This window comes from Sardina pilchardus, chromosome 4 (genome assembly GCF_963854185.1).
Source record: "Sardina pilchardus chromosome 4, fSarPil1.1, whole genome shotgun sequence".
NCBI classification, from domain to species: domain Eukaryota; kingdom Metazoa; phylum Chordata; class Actinopteri; order Clupeiformes; family Clupeidae; genus Sardina; species Sardina pilchardus.
In genome coordinates, this window is record NC_084997.1 from 24,144,169 (window position 1) to 24,165,290 (window position 21,122).

Consider the following 21,122-nt stretch of genomic DNA (forward strand, 5'->3'; position numbering starts at 1 on the left):
ATTGCATTTTAAATCACTGTAAGCTCACAAAGATCTAAATATGCTCCTGAGTAGTCATACTAACTGCTCGATATTTTGGATAATGCTGAATTAACAAACTGCCAGAAAATTTCTGAGTTTTCACTCCCATACCTCTTTCTCTTCAGATCTCGATGAGCTGGGACCGCCCTGAAAAACAAGAAAGGAAATTTTAATTTCTGAAGCATTTTTTTTTTTGATGTACTGTCAATTCAATGAGCTGAACAATTACAGTAATATGGGAAGGAGACTGCTCCAGATCATTTGCTTGTTTACAAAGTTGAGCCCTGTCTGCTGACAGTACACTGAACATAGAGATTTGCATTTCATTTGAAGTGTTTCATCGTCTCTTTGATCATTATGTGCTCGTGTGAAGAATGTTGTCCATTCTCGCCCATTACACAAACTCCAGGACCATCATAGATGGGGTGGTAGTAGTGTAGTGGTTAAGGAGCTGGGCTAACGTGCAGTAGCCTGAAAGTTGCGGGTTCAATTCCTGGCTGCCACCGTTGTGCCCTTGAACAAGGACCTTAACGCCAAGTTGCTCCAGGTACAATTGTAATCCCTTGTCATATAGTATGCAGAGCAGAAGTCACTTTGGATCACAGTGAGTGCTAAATGTAAAAGAATTCGCTACTTCGCTCTTAGTACTGTCATTTGACTTCCGGTGGAGCGTTAACTTTATTGAAACCGCATCTTCTGTTATATTCTGCTCCTTAAATATTCACTAAGATACGGAATATCTTGTTTGCCCAATAATACACATTTCAACGTGCACAAAGCCTTCTTTATCGTAACGTGTTGATTCGCTAGGTGCAACACCCAACCGGGTCCGTGTAGACACTAATTACCATAGCAATAGCTGCAGGTTCCTTTAGTGCAAGCAGCGAATTAATAGTCATATACTAGCATACCAAATCATTATAAAACTCATCTACCCAATACAAGTAGTTTGGCAACTCCATGTCCTCCTCTGCAATCAGCTTGGGGATGTCTGTGAAGCCCTCCTCAGGCTTCTGTGCATCCTGGTGGAGGATGAGGGAGGGAAGCAAAAGACTTCACTTGGAGCTCACAGTTTTGAAACATGCTTTATGATTTAATAAAACACATTTTATCTATCATGCATTTCATTCAAACGTTATCTATTGTTGCAGTTGATATGAGAGAAAAAGATATTTGCACATTTCCAAAATGTCATTTTGTTTCCACTATATTATCACGACCACCGCTAGCGTAGGGATTGTCATATGTGACCCTGCAAAGCGAAATCTGGCAAGTTGCTGCGGGCACAGTAAGTAATCCCTTGTCATATTTGATATGTAGAGCAGAAGTCACTTTGGACAACTAAATGTAATGGAATTAATAGTCATAAAGCATACCAAATCTGTATAAAACTCTAGCTCCCCCCAAGAATGTTCTGAACATTCCTCTTCATCCTCAGAGAGAAGGCCTTTGAGGTCCACTGCCTTTGACAAGCAAGTAGCTTGCATTGGCATCATCTGTAAAAAAAAAAAAATGGGAGAGATTCAGACTACTCAAGGATTGTTGTCATATTGCCAAAGATTGAGGTATTGTGGATAACATGGGCACTGGCAGCAAGCTGCTCCAGACGTTCTGCACAAAAGCTGGTGATCTTTCTACACTGAGACCGGGGGCATCTTAAATTCTAGACTCTGGCTGCCCTGCTTTCGAACCTTGGAGGTATTCCAGACACCCACTGAAATGTTCAGTCATTTTTAAAGAAACCGTCGCAATCACGTATCCCTATACAAATGAATAAAAAATAATTTAATATTATGCTTTAGCATATTAGAAATTGCTTTAAAGACATTAAACTGAGCTTGCCTTAATTTTGAATGATGGTCATTGACAGTGTTTGGCAACGATCTTGGAAAGTATAGCCTGTATATCGCTATTATACATACAACTTAATAATGCAACGTTATTCAGCCATATAAACAACCATTTGCCAAGTTAATTTTATTGGTTTGATATATTACTAGGCTGGGTGAACCCTGCCTGAACTTCCAGCGAATTTGGATTTCGCCCAGCAGCTCAGGCTGAAAACCTGCACATCTATCTCCTCTGTTCCCTGCCAGAACCTTTGGCTCCAATCAGAAACTAGCTTATCCAAAAGACGCACCCGATCGTTGGTCTGATTGGTTGAAGGACTATCCAAGCGTACGAGTCATTTGAACGATGCTCACTGATCAAGCCTCTTGTGCAGCAGAAACAAAGCGTAGCCTCCCCATACTAATGTTCAATCTCAAAATTCAGCATTATCCAAATCAGTTTGAGTCTTTTTTTTATTGACTGCAATTTGTCTATTGCGTCAACATTGGGCTTCAATTATTTACATATTAATGTTATTCAGTCTGATTCAACTCAAATTCCTATCAGTCTTGCAGAGACGGGTTTCTCTAAATGTATTTATTTTGGTGCACAGCAGTTGACTAACGTTTCGGCACATCTGTCTCTTTGTCAGAGTCCATGTGTGTGCGTGCTCTGGTGAACCTTCTCCTTCTCAACATAATCGGTCCTCTCCCGTGAAGCATCATGCTTTTTTTTTGTTACTTCCTATCAATCGTGGTTCCTCATTACAGCTTGACTTACAAACAGAAACGGAAGTCCAGCGTCTCTGGGCGGTGAGCAGTTAGTGGGCCCTTCTCATTCGTCTTTTTATCTATCCTCCCTTCCTTCAAAAGATTGAGCTTAGTATGGTGATAGCCAGACTAATATATTAGGCCTACTCGTGCAGACCTTGAACAATAATTAAAGTACCTCTCATCCTCCTTGCAGAAAACACTAAACAGATTGTTTTTGTGTGTGTGTTTTTTAAAAAAAAAATTAATTGAATAAGCTCACTTAGGCTTTGCTCCCTCTCAACTGTGCACACCTAATTTTGAATGGGTTGGTGCCATTCCTCTTCTTAGCTCATTATCATAAGGTTGACCAGACTTCCACCTTCTTGTGACACTCTCACCAGCCAAAACCATGGCCAAAACATGACACTGGGCCCTGCTCATTCGTGTTTTTATCTATCCTCCCTTCCTTCCCTCCTCGGTCCTCCAGCTTGTTCCCACTGATCTATAAAGAACGCTGGATAGACTATCCCATTGTTACCGCCCTATCATTCTTTATCTAGATTACTGGGCACGAGGACCGAGGAAGGAACTTTAAAAAAAATAATAATAATAATAATTAATCTCACCGCCAGAGAGTTTTCTATTACAGTATGTCCCGTCCATACACAAAGGATTGTGGGTGTTTTCTGAACACCGAGGATCCATTGATGCATCCTCGAAAATTCTCAGAAATTCTGAGAACAAAGGACTCAGTACTTGATAGAATTTTAAATCACCCTTGACATTGGAACAGTGCTCGCTGCGATTCGATGATGTAATGTTCTTGAAAAAGTGACTTTGAAGGACCCATCCTTGACTTTGAGAAACAGTCATGCTCTAACAAAGGGGTGGTGAACCCTATGCAGCTCTTTGTCTCAGATATGCTCTCACTTCTCCTTCAACTGAAGAGTTTTTTTTATTTTTCAGATATATTTCTGCTTATGAAAGGAGAATTTCTGAAACATTTTTGTACAATGTACTGTCAATTCAATGAGCTGAAGAATTAAAGGTAATACGGGAGGGAGACTGCTCCAGATCATTTGTTTGTTCACAAAGTTGACCCCTGTCTGCTTACACTGAACACAGAGATTAGCATTTCGTTTGATGTATTTCATCGTCTCTTTGACCATTATGGGTTCAGCAGCTTAGACAACATTTCTGTCCATGCTCACTCCGACTACACCTACCGGAGCATCAATGTGAATGTCTTCGATGTCTAAAAGCCGAAAGCCCATGTCATCATCTGACATCTGAGAAGGCTAAGCATGTTTTAACTGCATTTGAAATCATTGTAAGCTCACACAAATCTAAATGTGCTCCTGAGTCGTTTGCTGGATATTTTGGATATTGTTGAATTAACAAACTGCAAAAAAATTCTGTGAGTTTTCACTCCCATACCTCTTCCTCTTCAGAACTCGATGAGCTGGAACCGTAGTACTGAAAAACAAGAAAAAGAGATTTGAATTTCTGAAGCTCTTTCAATTCAATTCAATTCAATGAGCTGAACAATTAATACGGGAGGGAGACTGCTCCTGATCACTTGTTTGTTCACAAAGTTGTCCCCTGTCTGCTTACACTGAACACAGAGATTAGCCATTTTGACCATTGACCATTATGTGCTCAGCAGCTAAGAAAAAATTCTGTCTATTTAGGCCCATTACACATACTGCAGGACCATAAATGTGGCAGTGGTAGAGTAGTGGTTAAGGAGCTGGGCTAGTGTGCAGTAGCCTGGTGGAGTAGTGGTTAAGGAGCTGGGCTAGTGTGCAGTAGCCTGGTGGAGTAGTGGTTAAGGAGCTGGGCTAGTGTGCAGTAGCCTGGTGGAGTAGTGGTTAAGGAGCTGGGGCTAGTGTGCAGTAGCCTGGTGGAGTAGTGGTTAAGGAGCTGGGCTAGTGTGCAGTAGCCTGGTGGAGTAGTGGTTAAGGAGCTGGGCTAGTGTGCAGTAGCCTGGTGGAGTAGTGGTTAAGGAGCTGGGCTAGTGTGCAGTAGCCTGGTGGAGTAGTGGTTAAGGAGCTGGGCTAGTGTGCAGTAGCCTGGTGGAGTAGTGGTTAAGGAGCTGGGCTAGTGTGCAGTAGCCTGGTGGAGTAGTGGTTAAGGAGCTGGGCTAGTGTGCAGTAGCCTGGTAGAGTAGAGATTAAGGAGCTGGGCTAGTGTGCAGTAGCCTGGAAGAGTAGTGGTTAAGGAGCTGGGCTAGTGTGCAGTAGCCTAAAAGTTGTGTGTGTTCAATTCCTGCCTTCACCGTTGTGCCCTTGAACAAGGCACTTAACGCCAAGTTGCTCTGGGTACAATTGTAATCCCTTGTCATATAGTTGATATGTAGAGCAGAAGTCTCTTTGGACAACAGTGACTGCTAAATGTAAATGTAAGGAATAGTCATATAGCATATACCAAATCATTATAAAACTCATCTACCCCACAACCACGCAGTGTCTCTTCCCAGTCCATGTAGGGCAGCAGGTCCACGTCCTCTTCTGCAATCAGCTTGGGGATGTCTGTGAAGCCCTCCTCAGGCTTCTGTGCATCCTGGTGGAGGATGAGGGAGGGAAGCAAAAGACTTCACTTGGAGCTCACACTGTTGAGACATGTCTACAGTGTATGATTTAATAAAACACATTTTATCCATCCAAGACTTCAAAACACTTAATGCATTTCATTCAGACGGTATCTATTGTTGCAGTTGATATGAGAGAAAAAGATATTTGCACATTACCAAAATATAATTTTGTTTCCACTATATTATCATGACCACCGCTAGCGTAGGGATTGTCATATTGGGAATGTCATATAGGGATTTATTTAATAACCAACTTCCTGAATTTTTGGTTGACGATAACCAGGACGCCAAAACACCGGGGCACATGAAACTTGGTGAGCATGTAGCCCCACTACAGTTTTACAGAAACTAATGTTTGTCTCTCTTTACTCTGGGTCCCCCAAAACCCCAATACAAATATCCTAAATAATTACCCAAACCACGGCACATTTGCCTTTGACCCCCTGACCTTTCTCTGTGAGGTCAGGCGTGAACGTACCCTCTCCTCGATGGCCACAAAGCTGGTGAACTGGGAGAGGACGGAGAACTCTTTGCTGAGCTCCACGATGAAGGACTTCATCTGCGCTTTCTTCCCCTTTGAGAGTTAGAACACAGACCAGCTATCAGGGGAGCTGAAGAGCTCAACACAACACAACGCAACGACCACATGCACACCAAACACACACACACTCACAGAGAGAGAGAGACACACATACACACACACCACAGCTATTGGATGAGCTAAAGAGCTGAAGAACACACCACACCGCAACATCAAACACAACATGTTACAACACAACATGTTACAACACAACTTGAAAACACAACTGCGCACACACACACACACACCTCACACACAGAGAAACACTGACGTACCTCATGTTCAGCTTCATCCATGTGAAGAATACCATCCTCATAATCTCTAATGACTGCTCGTGCTGTGAGCTTGTGAAGAAACTATGGACCAGACACGCACGCACGCACGCACGCACGCACGCACGCACGCACGCACGCACGCACGCACGCACGCACGCACGCACGCACGCACGCACGCACGCACGCACGCACGCACACACACACACACACACACACACACACACACACACACACACACACACACACACACACACACACACGAGTTGTTTATTTCAACAGTCACGCCAAATACAGTATGTAACAGATGTAGACTGGAGAGATCCATGTGGACAGGGTTCTGTAGTGTGTTGTGTTGGTGAGTTGTAGGTGTTCATACCGTGCCCTTAGTCTTCTGCAGTTCTGTGGTGGACACCATGGTCTTAATCTCCTGCCCACACAGGTCCCCATAGAGAGTGGCCTACAGTGGGCATATGCATTCATGGCCAACATTGATAAAAAAACAAAACATTTCTGCTGAGTATTCATCAAATGTTGTCATTTCATAGAGACGGGCAGATCCAATACAGAGTTTTCATTTGAGAGGTCACTTTGGTAGAATCTAAAAATAAACACAAATGGACACATATAAACAAATAGTGACACAACCCTATGCTCTTGTATGTTACCTGTGTACAGTGGGGTACAAAGCCGTAGACTAAGGTGTGGCAGTTGCTGAAGAGGGCGTGGACCTGTGCAGGGGCCTGAACAGGAGGGGGCGCTGTTGGGTTGAACAGCTGCCACTTCACGGCCACCGAGCTGCAGCCTGGAGACACCAAGCGACTCACCTGCGACTCCACCTGTCAGGTGACACAACAATACTGCAGTGGCACACCTGACATCAGACACATTTGTCTCTCAAATACATTTTTCTTTTGAAGGTTAACTCACATTTAGCTTCTGTTTAGGTCTATATCCCTGTTGCTTATGAATGCTTATAGGAGATTGAATTTGTGTTCGTAACTGGGGAGACAAACTACCTTCTCTGACCACGTGTGACGGGACTTCGTGTCAAAGAACTCATAGGCTCCACCCCCTGCCTGGGCAAGAGCTCGAAGCATGTGTCTGTTGGCCGTCTTACTGTGGAAACACACACACACACACACACACACACACACACACACGCACACACACAAACACGCTTTATGAGAGCTCACCTGCTGTGTTGTGTGTACAAAGTAACGTGTTACAGTAACGTAACTACTTTTTTGGGGGGTAAAAAGTAGTAAAACATTCTACTACTCAAAAAGTGATAACGAAAGATAGTTCCTTTTTCATTTCGGCGCAACATTACTTTCCCCAGGGACAGATTTGACAGCGTCACTGCCTTCTCAGTTGCACACTTTTCACGGTACACGACAGAGGCTGGTAGCATGAAGAGCAATCATGGTAGGTGAGAAGCAGCCAACGCTAACTTTTGGGTGATGGAGGTACTCCCATTACTTCAAACTCATTGAAACTAGGGAGAGTAACTGTGTAAGGCCATAAAATAAGCCCTTATGTATTTTGTGCTCACATATGAGCCCATAAGATGTATCGAGGCTTTGCTGTTCTATATTGTTTCATAGAGCTTTGTGTTAACCCATGTGCCCATAAGTATTGAGGCTATGTTATTTGATATTGTTTCATAGAGCACAAACAAAATATCTGTTATATTCTCCATAGTAGAACTTAATGTACAGTAGGCCTACACATTTAGGAACAGATACTGGGTTCTGCCCAAAGTCGAACAACATAAAAGTAATGTAAAAGTAACGTAAAAGTAACGAGTAACATAACAAGTTACTTTCCATAGAGGGTAACTAAGTAAAGTAACAGAATACTTTTTAAAGTACAGTAGTAACGAGTAACGAGCAAACACTACTTTTTAAAAAATAACTTAAAGGTGGGGTAGGAGGTCTTTGGAGCATGCTCTCTGGAGCATTTTTAAACATATTTTTAACATATTACCAAATACTCTTCACACCCCCATTGCAACCAATTAATTGAAAGTTTTGACACAAAAATGAAAAGTTTTAGTGGCTTCTAGAACGAACAATCCAGGAAAAACACTATCCAATCATACTGAACGGACTGTTAACGATGATTGGATTCTGATGAATCTATCAAACTGCAATCTGCTTCTCCCTCCCACTTGTGAACAAGCATTGCACGTTCCTGTACTCTGGAGGTGTGGCTTCGGGGGGAAGTCTGAAGAAAGGGGTTGGGAATTTTGACCTGTATATTTTCAAAATGCAGCTTTGCTGGAATCGTTTTCCAGGATCTCCTACCCTACCTTTAACCAACTCTGCTCACCTGAGCAACATAAAAGTAACGTAAAAGTAACGAGTAACATAACACGTTACTTTCCATAGAGGGTAACTAAGCAAAGTAATAGAATACTTTTTAAAGTACTAACGAGTAACGAGCAAACACTACTTTTTAAAAAATAATTTAACCAACCCTGCTCACCTGAGGCCACAGGTGAAGAGGCGTGTATGTGCAGCGTTGCTGCGGACCAGCTGCAGGGTGAGGGTGGGGTTTTGCACGTGGCCATCAGATAGCAGCACCAGGCTCCTGCTGCCCCGGGATGGAGGCAGCAGACTCAGGCTGCGCAGGGGCCGCCACAGCTCAGTGCTGCCCCCCACTGGTGGGGAGGTCTAACGACAAGAGCAGCAGAAAACAAACATACAGTACCATAACTTCCCGACTATAAGCCGTGGCTTATACATTGATTTAGATTTTTTTTCAGCTATGAGTTTAATATAACGAGGGCAGTCAATATGGTATTAATACGGTTTGTTTCTTTTTAACTTGAATAGAACACTGCCCTGCCACTGCCCATGTCAGCACTCACCTTGATGAAGTCCTTAGCTGGTTCGTAGGCATCCCCAAGAACTTTGGAGAACATGAAGGCATCCTTATGATCTGTGAAAGAAAATCAAAAGTATATGAGCCACAGGCACAATGGCATATAGCCAGGCTTGTTGGCATGGCAGTCAGAGCGCATGCTCAACTGTAGTGACGACACTCCATCACACATGAGATTATGAGAATACAAACAAACATATTAAATATGGTGTAATGCATCATCTGGAATGTATTCTGAATGGTACAGAACTACATAAATAGTGGTGACCCCTTGGTGACCCCTTGTGGCACATAGACTGTTTTGGCTATTCAATGTGATGAAGATATTTATCAGATTTCTTTTTCAAATGTCTTCCACTTCTGCATAGCTGTGGCTTGCCTCCATCAACACCACCAGCGTCCCACCTGTCCCAAACAGCACAATGTTGATCTTGAGTTTCTGAACTGACAGAGTTTCGTTCAGTTTGCTGAGCAGGTGCAGGGCGATGTGCCGTGCGTTCAGCAGGGTCTCCCCCCGCATGGACTCAGAGGAGTCCAGCAGGAGCAGCACCTCCTGCACCCCACCCCCACCAGGACCAGCAGGACCAGCAGGACCAGGGCTGAGCTCCTCTCCGGCCCCACGGAGGGCCCCGAAGTCGGGGTAGAACACCAGCATACAGGCCTGAGGAGAGAAGAGCGGTCTGGATGGGTGAGGTCTTGAGTACAGTATGTGTGTGGCCAGTGGCCATGCAGGTGTAACACATTTTTGACCAAAGTGGGAGAGGGAGAATATGAATACAGCAATGGAACTTCTCCCACACACCCATGTATTCATGTGTGCATCTCGTGTAGGCATGTGCATTTGTGCAAGCGCCTGATGTAGTGTGAGTGCCTGTATACATGTGAGAGAGAGAGAAAGAGGGAGAGAGATGTGTGTGTGTGTGTGTCTGTGTGTGTGTGTGTGTGTGTGTGTGTGTGTGTGTGTGTGTGTGTGTGTGTGTGTGTGTGTGTGTATGTGTGAGATCTGACCTGGCTGTCCTTGTCAGGGTGGTTCTCCACCCACATGCGGGGCATGTGCATCTCAGACAGACAGATGTAGCAGAAGAACCCATCAGAACCCAGCGTCTCTCCAGGCATCATGCTAACCATCGCTTTACAGGCCGTCATCTGAAGAACGGAAGAACATGGGTTGAAGTGTAACACTGGCGAAAATTGACCAAAGGGTGTTTTTCTGAATGAAAATACATGAAATAAGCCACGGTGACAGTATTTTCTGTTGATCAAGCACTACTGTATAGTAGCCTGACGAGCCAGACCCACATCAAGATGTAGGGTCTGGACACTCACCGTAGACAGGGCTCAATCGGAGGGGTGGGATAAACAGTTGTCTTTCAAATTCCCTCCCCGCAATAGGATAACGCTAAACGAATCATCTTCTTGTTTTCAAGTAGCAGGATGCGTAACCTTCCCTCTCCACGCAATAGGATAACGCTAAACGAATCATCTTCTTGTTTTCAAATAACAGGATGCGTTACCGTTAGGGGTGCAACGGATCAAAAAACTCACGGTTCGGATCGTTCCTCGGATCAAGAGTCACGGATCGGACCATTTTTCGGATCAGCAAAAAAAAAAAAAAAGACAAAAACATAGTTTTGTCTTTGACGGGACGTCGTAATGTGGCTCAAGCACTTTCAGCATGTGTTTAAAGTAGGCTAGTGCTGTCACGATACCAAAATTATTGTTTCGATACCGATACTAGTTGATTTGGTGTTTAATCATCAGTAGCCTTAAATTGAATATTGTGTGATCATTCACACCAGTGGCCATCAGAGATTCTGCTTGACCCTCCACACACACAGAAAATGATAGTCATGTTTCTATATCATATATTTTAGAATTCAGTGTATATATTTTGTTAATAATGTTTAGTATTTTACAATCTGCATAATTACTAGTAGCTAAAAATGTTTAGTCATTTGTGTACTGATTTAGCATATCTTTAATGTGGTGTGTAGGTTTCTAATGGAGTGCGCATAGGTGTGTGTAATTGAGTCCCTGTTGCTTTAAGAAATACGTGAGGTTAATTAGCTTTCAGTCTCACGGTTTTATTCTTATGAAAAAAAGTTGCATATAGTGCATGATGACAAGGATATATGGATGCAATTCGTTATGCTTTCTGTGTCATTAGATAAAATACATGTTATAAAACTAACAAGTACAAGAACATCTTTCTGGGATCATAAAAGAGATGAGTGTATTGCAATGCTCCTTTATGATTTTAGTGAGAACTATGATTTTAGTTAGCAAGCTATCTCCAGATGTAGGCTACAAGTTAGCCAAGGTTGCGTAGCTTATTGCTGACATTGAACCCAACAGTAAGCCTAAATGACCTAAATATCATAGCATAGGTAGGTGCGCAACAAACTTGAGAGATGTAAGTGTGCAAAAATGAACTTGATATTAGGCTATTATTGTGTTGCTGCTGTGCAGCCAGTGCACATCAGCACTTAAACTAGCAGCCATGTATTGCTGGTTAGGCATGACCGCTAATAACGTGTGTGAGAGGAGAAAAGACGCGCAGGCACGGGGAGCAGAGCCTGCAGCTCAGTAGGGAGGGACTAGAAGCATGCCTTGTGGACACGCACGTTACTTCAAACGGACATTAATAAATAAATAAAATAATAAATCAATCCGCGGATCATGTGTGTGCCGAACCGAAGATACTGATCCGAACGGATCACGGATCAATGATGATCCGTTGCACCCCTAGTTACCGTCGCAACTTCTGGTCGCATGTCAGTCACCATTATGTTAAGCCCACCCACCGACTCTATACACACTGTGATTGGGGCGCTGGTGCTGGGGGTTCTCAGCTCCCTGGCTCAATGGATCGTGCCTAGACTGCCCTGCCAGCCAAATTACATTTGCTGCCGCTAGGGGTGTCTAGATTTCTAGGCTAGCACTATAGAGCTAGCACCAGCATAAGCTAAAATCGCAAACAGTGGTTTATCTATGAGCGGTGCAAAACAAGACAACAAACATATATATATATTTTTTTTTTCGTCATGTACTGTAGCAGACCTTTTTTGTTATTTATCCAAAGCAACATAGTGGTCTGTGTTTTATTACAAGTTCTGTGTTTTATTCAGCAGTTCAGCAGTTTTAAACAGGACCTTTTTTTTTTATATAGCAGAAGTGAATTAAACATGTCAATTATATGACAAGGGCCAGTCCCTGGAGTAATTTGGGGTTAGTGCCTTGCTCAAGGGCACAATGCTGAAAGCCAGGAATTGGAATCACACCTTTTTAGGCTACTACATGCTAGCCCAGCTCCTTTACCACTACTGTATGCTACGATAAACTGAGAATTTCCTCAACCAACACACGAGTAACAATGATCTCCTCTTTCCCTGCCAGACAGAGTGGGACAGATATTTCTCATTGTGCAGACAATTCAGGAGGGCATGCTTGTACATACAGTACCTTGGACTGAATACGGTGTCCGCTTAACAGAGCGGCTATCTCATAAGGCATCTCAATGGACATACTGAGGGAGAAGTCCCTGCGTTGGACCAATAAGAAAGAGGTGCACTTCAAGTGATCAGTGATAAATCATCATCAATCAGTAACATATAATCACATTAATATATGTGACCCTTTGAAGCGAAATCAGTCACTTTGCACACAACGTTATTTTGAGAAAATCCACAATAAACAAACTTTCAGGTTAAATTGTTGAATTTCACGTTTTCGCATAATTCTAAAGAATACAGTCTACAGTTTCATATCGAACCATGTCAACTTTGGATGCGGTTATCTTAGCAATAGTTTGCGTAATACCCTCAATATACATATCGTTGGAAAGCTTAGTTTATGGTCGCTCACGTGAGCACAATAACTCAATTTTGCAAATTTTACCGAAACGACTGGTTTCGCTTTGCAGGGTCACATATTATCATTACTAATAATGTGATAATGTAATAACCAATCAGATTATCAATAAAACCCCTCCATGATGTAGAGCACATCTGAACAAGATGATGACCCTTACCCATTGAATTCACTCACACACACCTTCTCCACAGTACCCTACAAACACACACAGAGTAATATAACAAAAACAAATAAAATGTAAAAGTTGACCACAGAATAGATCAAACACTGACTGACAACTGTCAATCAATCTAGACTCCTCCTACCTGTGTCTTCTCATTGAATGCAGCACTCTGTTGCCATGGCGCCACGCTCCCGGGCAACTGGAAGTAGATGTCGCCGTGCTTCACCAGCAGCTCAGAGATGAAGGTGACCTTGATGAGGACGGTGGCACCGGGAGGAAGATTCCCCACGCTGATGGTGAACACATCCTGATGGGGCGCACAAATATGACATCATAAACTTGATCAATTACACAAACAGATATCCAATCATAGGGTTCTATATATATATATATATATATATATATATATATGTATCCAATGATCTCCTCACTCCATAGAGTGGGTAAGCAGCCCAGAGCTTGTAGGATTTAGCGTTAGCATTTTAATGCTTCCTGGTTTCTCTGGTCTCTATGGGAAAATGAATGGGGTTTTTGCAAATATGGCGAAAACAAGGTGTGAGTAAAACAATAGCCATAGAAAGCCTAGGTATTACATTTGGTGAGTTAAAGTGTATGTAATGTAGCAACCATCATATTTTAAAGATGTAACAGGTCTAAAATCCACAGGGAGACGATATGCCCGCTGGTTTTATTGAAAGTAAACGAATGTGGGGTTTCTCAAGAACTTAATGAACTAATGAGGTTATTTTTATGATTTCCCAATGCTCCATTCATTCTCTCATAGTGATTTTTAATCAGCCGCATACAAAATGACGGTGGTCTCCTCCACACTCTATAATCAGCTAAATGTAGCTGCAATGTTCCATCAACATCATGTGCCCATTAGAACCTTAAAGGAGAACTGAACTCCAGCATGTTTCAACCTGAGCCCTGTTGGTCTTTACATACTGCGTACTGTCTACTGTCGGAACAAAACAAAACACTGCAACATTGAGCTGTCATGCTAGTGGTCGGCAGCTACAAAGCTACCCTATCGCGGCAGAGGCTAATGTCAAAGTAGACCACTTTTTGTGCTACTGAAGTGGCTCAATATGTCATAACAAGTGCTGTGCAACATGGATAAGAGTCTTATCGAGATACCTATATGCTGGTTTAACTGGTTTAAGAAATGGCATGAATTACGTCACCCTACTAGGTTGAAAAAGTATTGGAGCTCTCCTTAACGACTATATCGATAGTCCGACGATTTAATTGACTTGTCTCGGGTGTGTGGTGGAGTGAGTAAGACTGTTGTTGATGTCAGACTGATGTTACCGTAGAAATGTGTTAGCTCAAAACCAGCGTTAGCAAAGGGGGACGCTGCAACTGAAGGAAGGGGCTAAACGCGATAAAAACGTTCTCCACCGACCTATATCACCTCGGTAAAGTTGGAAATGAGGTCCTATGTCCAAAATTCCGAACTATTCCTTTAAGTATAGGAGTTCTCCCAATTTTCATATGGATTGATCTAAAATACAGCTTGGGAAATACATCTATGTTATCGCTTTGTGAATAGCAGAGTATTATAGTGTGTGTGTTGACGTACAGGAGCCTCCTGGTCCATGAGGTAAGCCCCGTGGCCCTTTGCTATGGCCTGCTTGTACTCCTTATGGGCCTCCTCCTTCTCCTTCACCTGAGGAACACACAGCAGCAGAACACAACTACAGTCAACCGGAGGACTGGACACACCATGGCCATGTTGTTCTTCACCAGAACAGACAGAGGGCTAGACACACCACCAGAACATCATGAGGAACAGATACATCAGAACAGAAGAGGACTGGAGATGGTTGAATGGGGAACAGTGCACTATGGAAGGGGGCAAATAGTGCTGGGAGGTTCTGTACCTGTCCGATCACATGCTTCCCATTAATGAAGGCTTCAAAACCACACACAGCAACAGACTCTTCCAGGGGGAAAACATACTTGGCCTCTATGGGCATGGAGTTCGGGTTGGAGTACGTCTGGAAGATGATGACCTGGACACAGGAGATGGGAAACAACAAAAGCAGCGAAGTAGAAAAACAATCAGTAGAGAATTAAGAACTAATCTATTCCAATGTTTGCTTTCATGATGTCTGAGGGCCAGCGATGGAAAAACATGCATCTGCTGATAATCTAATAATGTTTTCTGAAATATAATATGTGGATAAAAATAACAGGCAACAGGTAAACATTTTAAAAATTACTGCACATTGAGGAAACTAAACAGCAAAATGTGGTATGTGTGTATAGCACCCCGTTGTCAGCATTGAGTATTGAAAATAAAAGAGATTTCCCAATTTCTCGCCCAAAATACGGGACAATAGCAACAGAAAGATGAATGTTGACATCCCTCTGCCGACAGCAAGAATTCAGACAAAAGAACTGCTGCACTAACTAAACGAGGTGTGGCAAGTAAGATCTAAGAAGATTAGTAGCCTATCACATCGTGCTCTCATAACAACCACACCATCATGTTAAAATAGGCTAAGTTCACTCTAACTGTGCGTTCAGACCAAGACCGTCAAAAGCGTCAAGAGTGCCGGAAATCATTCATTTTCTATGGGGAGTCGGCGTTACCGGCGTCAAAAGCGTTCTGGGCATGAGCGTGGCTTCATGGGCGTCACAGGCGTCAAAGTTGAGCCTCACTTAACTTTATGGTAATGAGCTATGACACGGTTCGGCGTCAACCAATCAGAATGTCTAACTCTCAGGATTGCTGCTTGTAGTTTGTTGTTTCATGTCGTGGCTATGACGCTTTCGGCGCTGAACTGGGATGAGCGTCGCGTTATGAGCTTCATCAGCGACATTGACTCTTTTGACGGTCTTTGGTCTGAATGCACAGTAAGGCTGCCTTCAAGTAAGCAAAACGATGCTTTGAAAACATCTGTTTCACCGGGGGTAGCAACAGGACAACAGTACAGAGACTGACAGGTCTGATAGTAGAGTTAATGTTATGAGAGAGAGTCTTCAAATACGGGATATTTTACAGGAAAATATCCTGGAGAGAAAAAACAGGAGAGTTGACTGGTGTGATAAAACATTATAAAAGTAGACAGTAATCTGAGGAAAATGTTTCGGCACTCCCTACTTTCTAAAATGGATAGTTCCGATCCTTGATCACAGTACGATTGGCTGAATTGCGTTTGATGCCGTTGGAAAATCCAACGCAAACATACACCTTGACCGCATTTCGTTCTATAGTAATGCGCTACCACAACTTGCACAAAAGTTAAGGCCAACGCCCACCAGAAGCGTACGCGGCGCGGCGCGCCACGCCATGAAAAAATGAGAATTCCATTGTTTTCAATGGAGCAATGCCCACTGGAAACGTCTGCCGTGCAGCAGCCGCACAGAGATAGAAAACTATTCTGAAATCCTGCGCGGCAAGCCCAGACCGCCGAACACCGCTGAACGCCGCTTCTGGTGGGCGCCGGGCTTTAGAGTAGCTGCGTCTCGATGTTGCATGGCAACCATTCATATGGAGGAAATATATTTACGATTATTTATGAATACATGGTTAAATTTTTCGTTGCTGTGCCTTTGTTTCATGAAATCTTGCTAGATCGACGTAGTAACTCCGCTTCGCGTCATACCTAAAAACGCCCCTTAGCTGTTCTAAAATCTGTGTAAACTACGGCCTATCGGGGCTTATTGCTTAATTTTGCCACACATACCTATTGGAAACCAAACACACCCAATGAACTTTGATTCAAATCTCCATATCTAGGTCATGGTTACACTTCCTGTTTCAGTAGCAGGGGTTGAATGTTTCAGTCTGTGTGGCCTGTGAGCCCTATACCTGAGACAGCAGGTCCACCAGCTTGCACCTCACATGGAGGGCCTGCAGGGGGAGCATCTGTCCAGCGCTGTCCAGGAGACCAGCAGTCACGCTGTCCAGAGGGTTCTTAATGTCCTCAAACCCCCCATCGTCCTCACTCGCCACTAAGAAGGTATTTAAGACAGCTTTATGTAGCTAATACAGTACTGTATGTTGTAATATTTCATGACATAATGTTACTAAACCAACATTGTAATTAGCATTGTAATAACTACACCTTTGTTATAACTATGTAATAAATGTACAACTAAGTACAAATATCATCATCATGAATTAGCACTTCAAAACACTATTGTGTTAGGGATAACCACCGCCGAGATATCCCGTTATACGGAATTAATGGAATGGGCAAGGGTGAGAGGCAGAGTTCATCAGTTCATCATCAGGTTGCCACTATAGGATAGAATAGCACAGGATAGCACACACAGGAAACTAGCGATTCCGTTTAAAAAGAAGCTGACTTTCTTTGGCCCTAACAGCTAACAGTGATAGCATGGACAGCTAGTTAGCTTGTTTACAGTCGATTTCATTGTTGTGAAGCCTGCTTCCAGGCTCAACCATGATCCTACTATGATCGTTATAGTTACCATTCATAAACAATGGAACGGTGATTCAACATTTTTACCAATTCATAGGTCTCCCTTTATTCTGAATTAATAGCTACCCTACCAGCCAATCAGAGGAGAGTATTTCTTCTCTTCAGGTGACAATTAAGCAATAGCATACTCATATGTAATAACATGCAATAACATGTTGCTGCATCAAACCTATAACCTTACATAATCTAACCCAAATAAACGTGTTCACATCAATTAACTCAATACTCATCAATACTACAGGTAGGTACATAGGAAATGACAACACTTAACATCAAGTAGAGTCTAATTAATTTTCTACAGTATATAAACCTTACGGTGCCATATGTTGGGTGAGGAGGCAAGAAAGGCAATCATTGGATACCCACATGTGTCAGAGGTTCCTGCTGGAGGGATGTTTTCCATCGACGTGTCAACAGACGGCTGGAAGTCCTTGAGCTGGTCGTCTGGCAGCGTGTACTGGACCACGTACTTCAGCCTGACCTGGTCAGGACTGAACACCACATACTCATCGTCCTGCAGGGAAAACAAAGGAGCCATATTTCTGTGAAAACACAGTAAACATTCTGCAATGTGTTATTCTTTGACTCCCTCATAAGCATGAGTACCTCAAACTCTGAGTGTTGTCTGGGGGTGCTGCTGACCCCGTGGACGCTGTCGTAGCCCTCAGGGGCGCTGGTGAGGGTGGTGTCCTTCTTCCGGAACTCTCTACAGTACCCCAGCGCCACCTCACACACCAGCAGCAGGCGGGAGCCGTCCGTCACACCGGGACTGGAGTACTTCACACTGGTGCTGATCCACAAGGGGGAGGAAGGGAGAAGGAACTGTAAGGCTGAAAGGGTCTACATGTCTACATGTCTACGTACTGTATGTGTGTGTGTGTGTGTGTGCTGATACACACTGATCACATTGGTGCTGATAAATCAACACAGCAATCTGAAACACCAAGTCAGAGACATAAAGTTTAAAGACATTTTAGGCGTGTCCAGTCCACATTCGCTAATTCAACACTGTAATTTTGCCAGGCACATTATTCAAAAGGCTTGTGCTTATGTTTCTTAATCATTCATGAGTGTATTTTGGGTGAAACCAATGTGACTGACATCTGTCATTCCCTTTAAGAGCCAGCAGCGCAACATCAAACAGCACATTAGTATTTCAACATTCAGTGCATCTGAAAGAGTCGGCTTGCACGATTCCACTAGTTAGCAGCTTACTTGAGTAACTAGTACAGTATAGCCTACATGCATCTGCACTCACTCAACAGACAAAACAGTTATTTATTTTAATGAAGGTTATTTACTTTCATTATTGACTGACAATGGGTTTGAAAACATAGCCTGAAAAAAGCAAAATTGACCCCAATAATGTTTGAATGAACAAATGCTTTTCACTATAGACCAGGTTTTTATTGGTCCGTGGCGTATGATTTTTAGTGGGTGTTAGATAGTCATTTTTTGATCAAGTGCCAGACCAAGCCTATATTCGTACATTGACATGACAGTAGGCCGTAATGTTCAACGGAAGTGGGGCACATGCTGAAAATTCATCACTGGGTTGGGTGTACGATGTAAGATGGGTGTAAGACTTTTGTTGCACTTTGCGTCACATTGCATCGGGTGACACCCAACATGTGTTAGCTTTCTCATCCAATAAGGCATGAGGGAACATTAAAGAGCGAAACAATACAGATTCTGCTGAGATTACAAATTCGACATCCGTGTTTAATCCCCCAATGCCAAGGCCAACTGACCTGAAGGAGTCGCTGAAGTAGATGCCTCCTCCCAGGTGCCCCACATCTGTGCGCTGGACTCCGTGATGCTCCACTCCAACCCGGGGCAGCAGAAGACCCCTGCAGAGATACAGCAGATAGATCACATCTATAGACAGGGCAGATAGATCACATCTATAGACAGGGCAGATAGATCATATCTATAGACAGGGCAGATGCAGCAGATAGATCATATCTATAGACAGAGCAGGTACAGCAGCATAGGGCTGTTCGATTTTTCTTTTCTCAAAATCCGATTTTCGATTACGATTACGATTACGATTATTTTTGAAATGACAAAAGGCAAGAATTTGTTTGAAATATGCTGTTTTTTATGGAACATTTCACAAATAATTTCCCCATTGGGATTTAAGTGCAAATCTTGCTCTTATTAAACGATATGAATTATTAATAATTCATTTTAAAAGATTGATATTAAGAAACTTTTTTGAACTTTTACCGCAAAATTCAACACTTGCAAACATATGTACCGTTATTACCCTAGTTAAAGTGAGAAATCGATTTTTACGATTTCACATTAGATTACGATTTAAAATAATAATCTCGATTACGATTAAAAATCTATTAATTGCACAGCCCTACAGCAGCATGGACATCATTCACATTAGCAACACTAGCATGGACAACACTCACATTAGGGAGACTAGTTACACTAGTCAGGAGGGCATAGAATATCTATATAGCTATAATTATTATTATTATTTAGATATGATAATCTTTAGGTAATCTTTACATGACAGGTAGATTCTGTTCTAGAGTTTTCTAACCGAGAGAGGATTCCAACAAAGCTGGCAGGACTGGTGGAGTGAAGGAGGGGCTTAATGTTCCCAAGCTCCTCCCTGAACATATGAAGCTCCACCCCACGCCGCACATGGAACACATTGTGAATCTTAATCTCCCTGTAAGAGAAGCACAGGGAATCAGACACACACACACACACACACACACACACACACAAACATAAACACACAAAACAAATATATCCACATACATACAGTATACACATACAATACACAAGGGGTCTGTACAAAATGGAAGGCAGCTGCCTTCGGCTGCCTAGCAAGTCACTTGCCTTTGTAAACATAAAGTACTAGCTACCGATGGACGTTTCGGACGGCCTAGCAAAATAGCTGTTGCCAAGCTGTTGCCATGACACAACTGACTTCACATCTGACTTCACGGTTTATCCCGGTCAACAGCTGACTTCTTCTCAACGTTCCTTCTTCATGAACAGCGGTTCCCGTGGTTTCTGGCGGTCACTGACATCATAGTTCGATAGAACTTTGGATGTTGAAGGCAGCATGAAGGGTACATCTATGCTGACCAAATTGAGCAAAACGAAGGTATCTTATAAGGCAGCATTTTTGATTCAGACATGCCATGATGCCTTGCTCCCTTGTTAGATATCTTAAAAGGCAGCTTTTTTTCCGGTTTCGTACAGACCCATGGTTACACACACACACACACACACACTCTCTCACACACTCACACACTCTCTCTCACACACACACACACACACACACACACACACACACACACACACACACACACACACCCCAGCTTGTCGTTGTGCTGCAGCAGTTGAGTGGCGATCTGGTAGTGGGGGCTCTGAGGGGGGAGGCTCTCGATGCTGCAGCCCAGGGCTCTGTACTTCCCCAGACTGGAGGGACTGGAGCTCCTCATCACCACCTCATTCACAGCCAGCGTGTCCCTCAGCACCTGCACACAGCAGGGAGAGGATCAGAGAGTGTGTGTGTGTGTGTGTGTGTGTGTGTGTGTGTACCTGACACAGGTCCAGTGCCTGAGAGGTGAGTTTGGCAGTAGGGAGAGTATCAGGCGGTGTGTGTGTGTGTGTGTGTGTGTGTGTGTGTGTGTGGTGTGTACCTGACACAGGTCCAG

The 21,122-nt window shown here is 43.2% G+C and overlaps 1 protein-coding gene across 2 annotated transcripts in view; it reads right to left on the reverse strand.

The window, feature by feature from the left end:
* LOC134078657 (protein mono-ADP-ribosyltransferase PARP4-like) overlaps positions 1-21,122 on the reverse strand; it is a 30,091-nt gene that overhangs the window by 3,194 nt on the left and 5,775 nt on the right. The window contains exons 10-34 of one of the 2 annotated variants that reach the window (XM_062534745.1): positions 20,779-20,942; positions 19,991-20,122; positions 19,185-19,283; positions 18,040-18,223; positions 17,800-17,947; positions 16,797-16,939; positions 14,860-14,991; positions 14,559-14,645; positions 13,116-13,280; positions 12,968-13,005; positions 12,400-12,478; positions 9,946-10,083; positions 9,343-9,598; positions 8,924-8,994; positions 8,539-8,726; positions 7,068-7,167; positions 6,717-6,887; positions 6,428-6,508; positions 6,052-6,132; positions 5,675-5,770; positions 5,055-5,165; positions 4,041-4,079; positions 1,398-1,517; positions 957-1,043; positions 133-168 (exon numbers count right to left, since the gene is read on the reverse strand). In XM_062534745.1, the coding sequence (XP_062390729.1) occupies positions 133-168; positions 957-1,043; positions 1,398-1,517; positions 4,041-4,079; positions 5,055-5,165; positions 5,675-5,770; positions 6,052-6,132; positions 6,428-6,508; positions 6,717-6,887; positions 7,068-7,167; positions 8,539-8,726; positions 8,924-8,994; positions 9,343-9,598; positions 9,946-10,083; positions 12,400-12,478; positions 12,968-13,005; positions 13,116-13,280; positions 14,559-14,645; positions 14,860-14,991; positions 16,797-16,939; positions 17,800-17,947; positions 18,040-18,223; positions 19,185-19,283; positions 19,991-20,122; positions 20,779-20,942 (2,946 nt within the window). The remainder of the gene's footprint in view (positions 1-132; positions 169-956; positions 1,044-1,397; positions 1,518-4,040; positions 4,080-5,054; positions 5,166-5,674; positions 5,771-6,051; positions 6,133-6,427; positions 6,509-6,716; positions 6,888-7,067; positions 7,168-8,538; positions 8,727-8,923; positions 8,995-9,342; positions 9,599-9,945; positions 10,084-12,399; positions 12,479-12,967; positions 13,006-13,115; positions 13,281-14,558; positions 14,646-14,859; positions 14,992-16,796; positions 16,940-17,799; positions 17,948-18,039; positions 18,224-19,184; positions 19,284-19,990; positions 20,123-20,778; positions 20,943-21,122) is intronic. The other variant, XM_062534746.1, reaches the window with a different exon arrangement.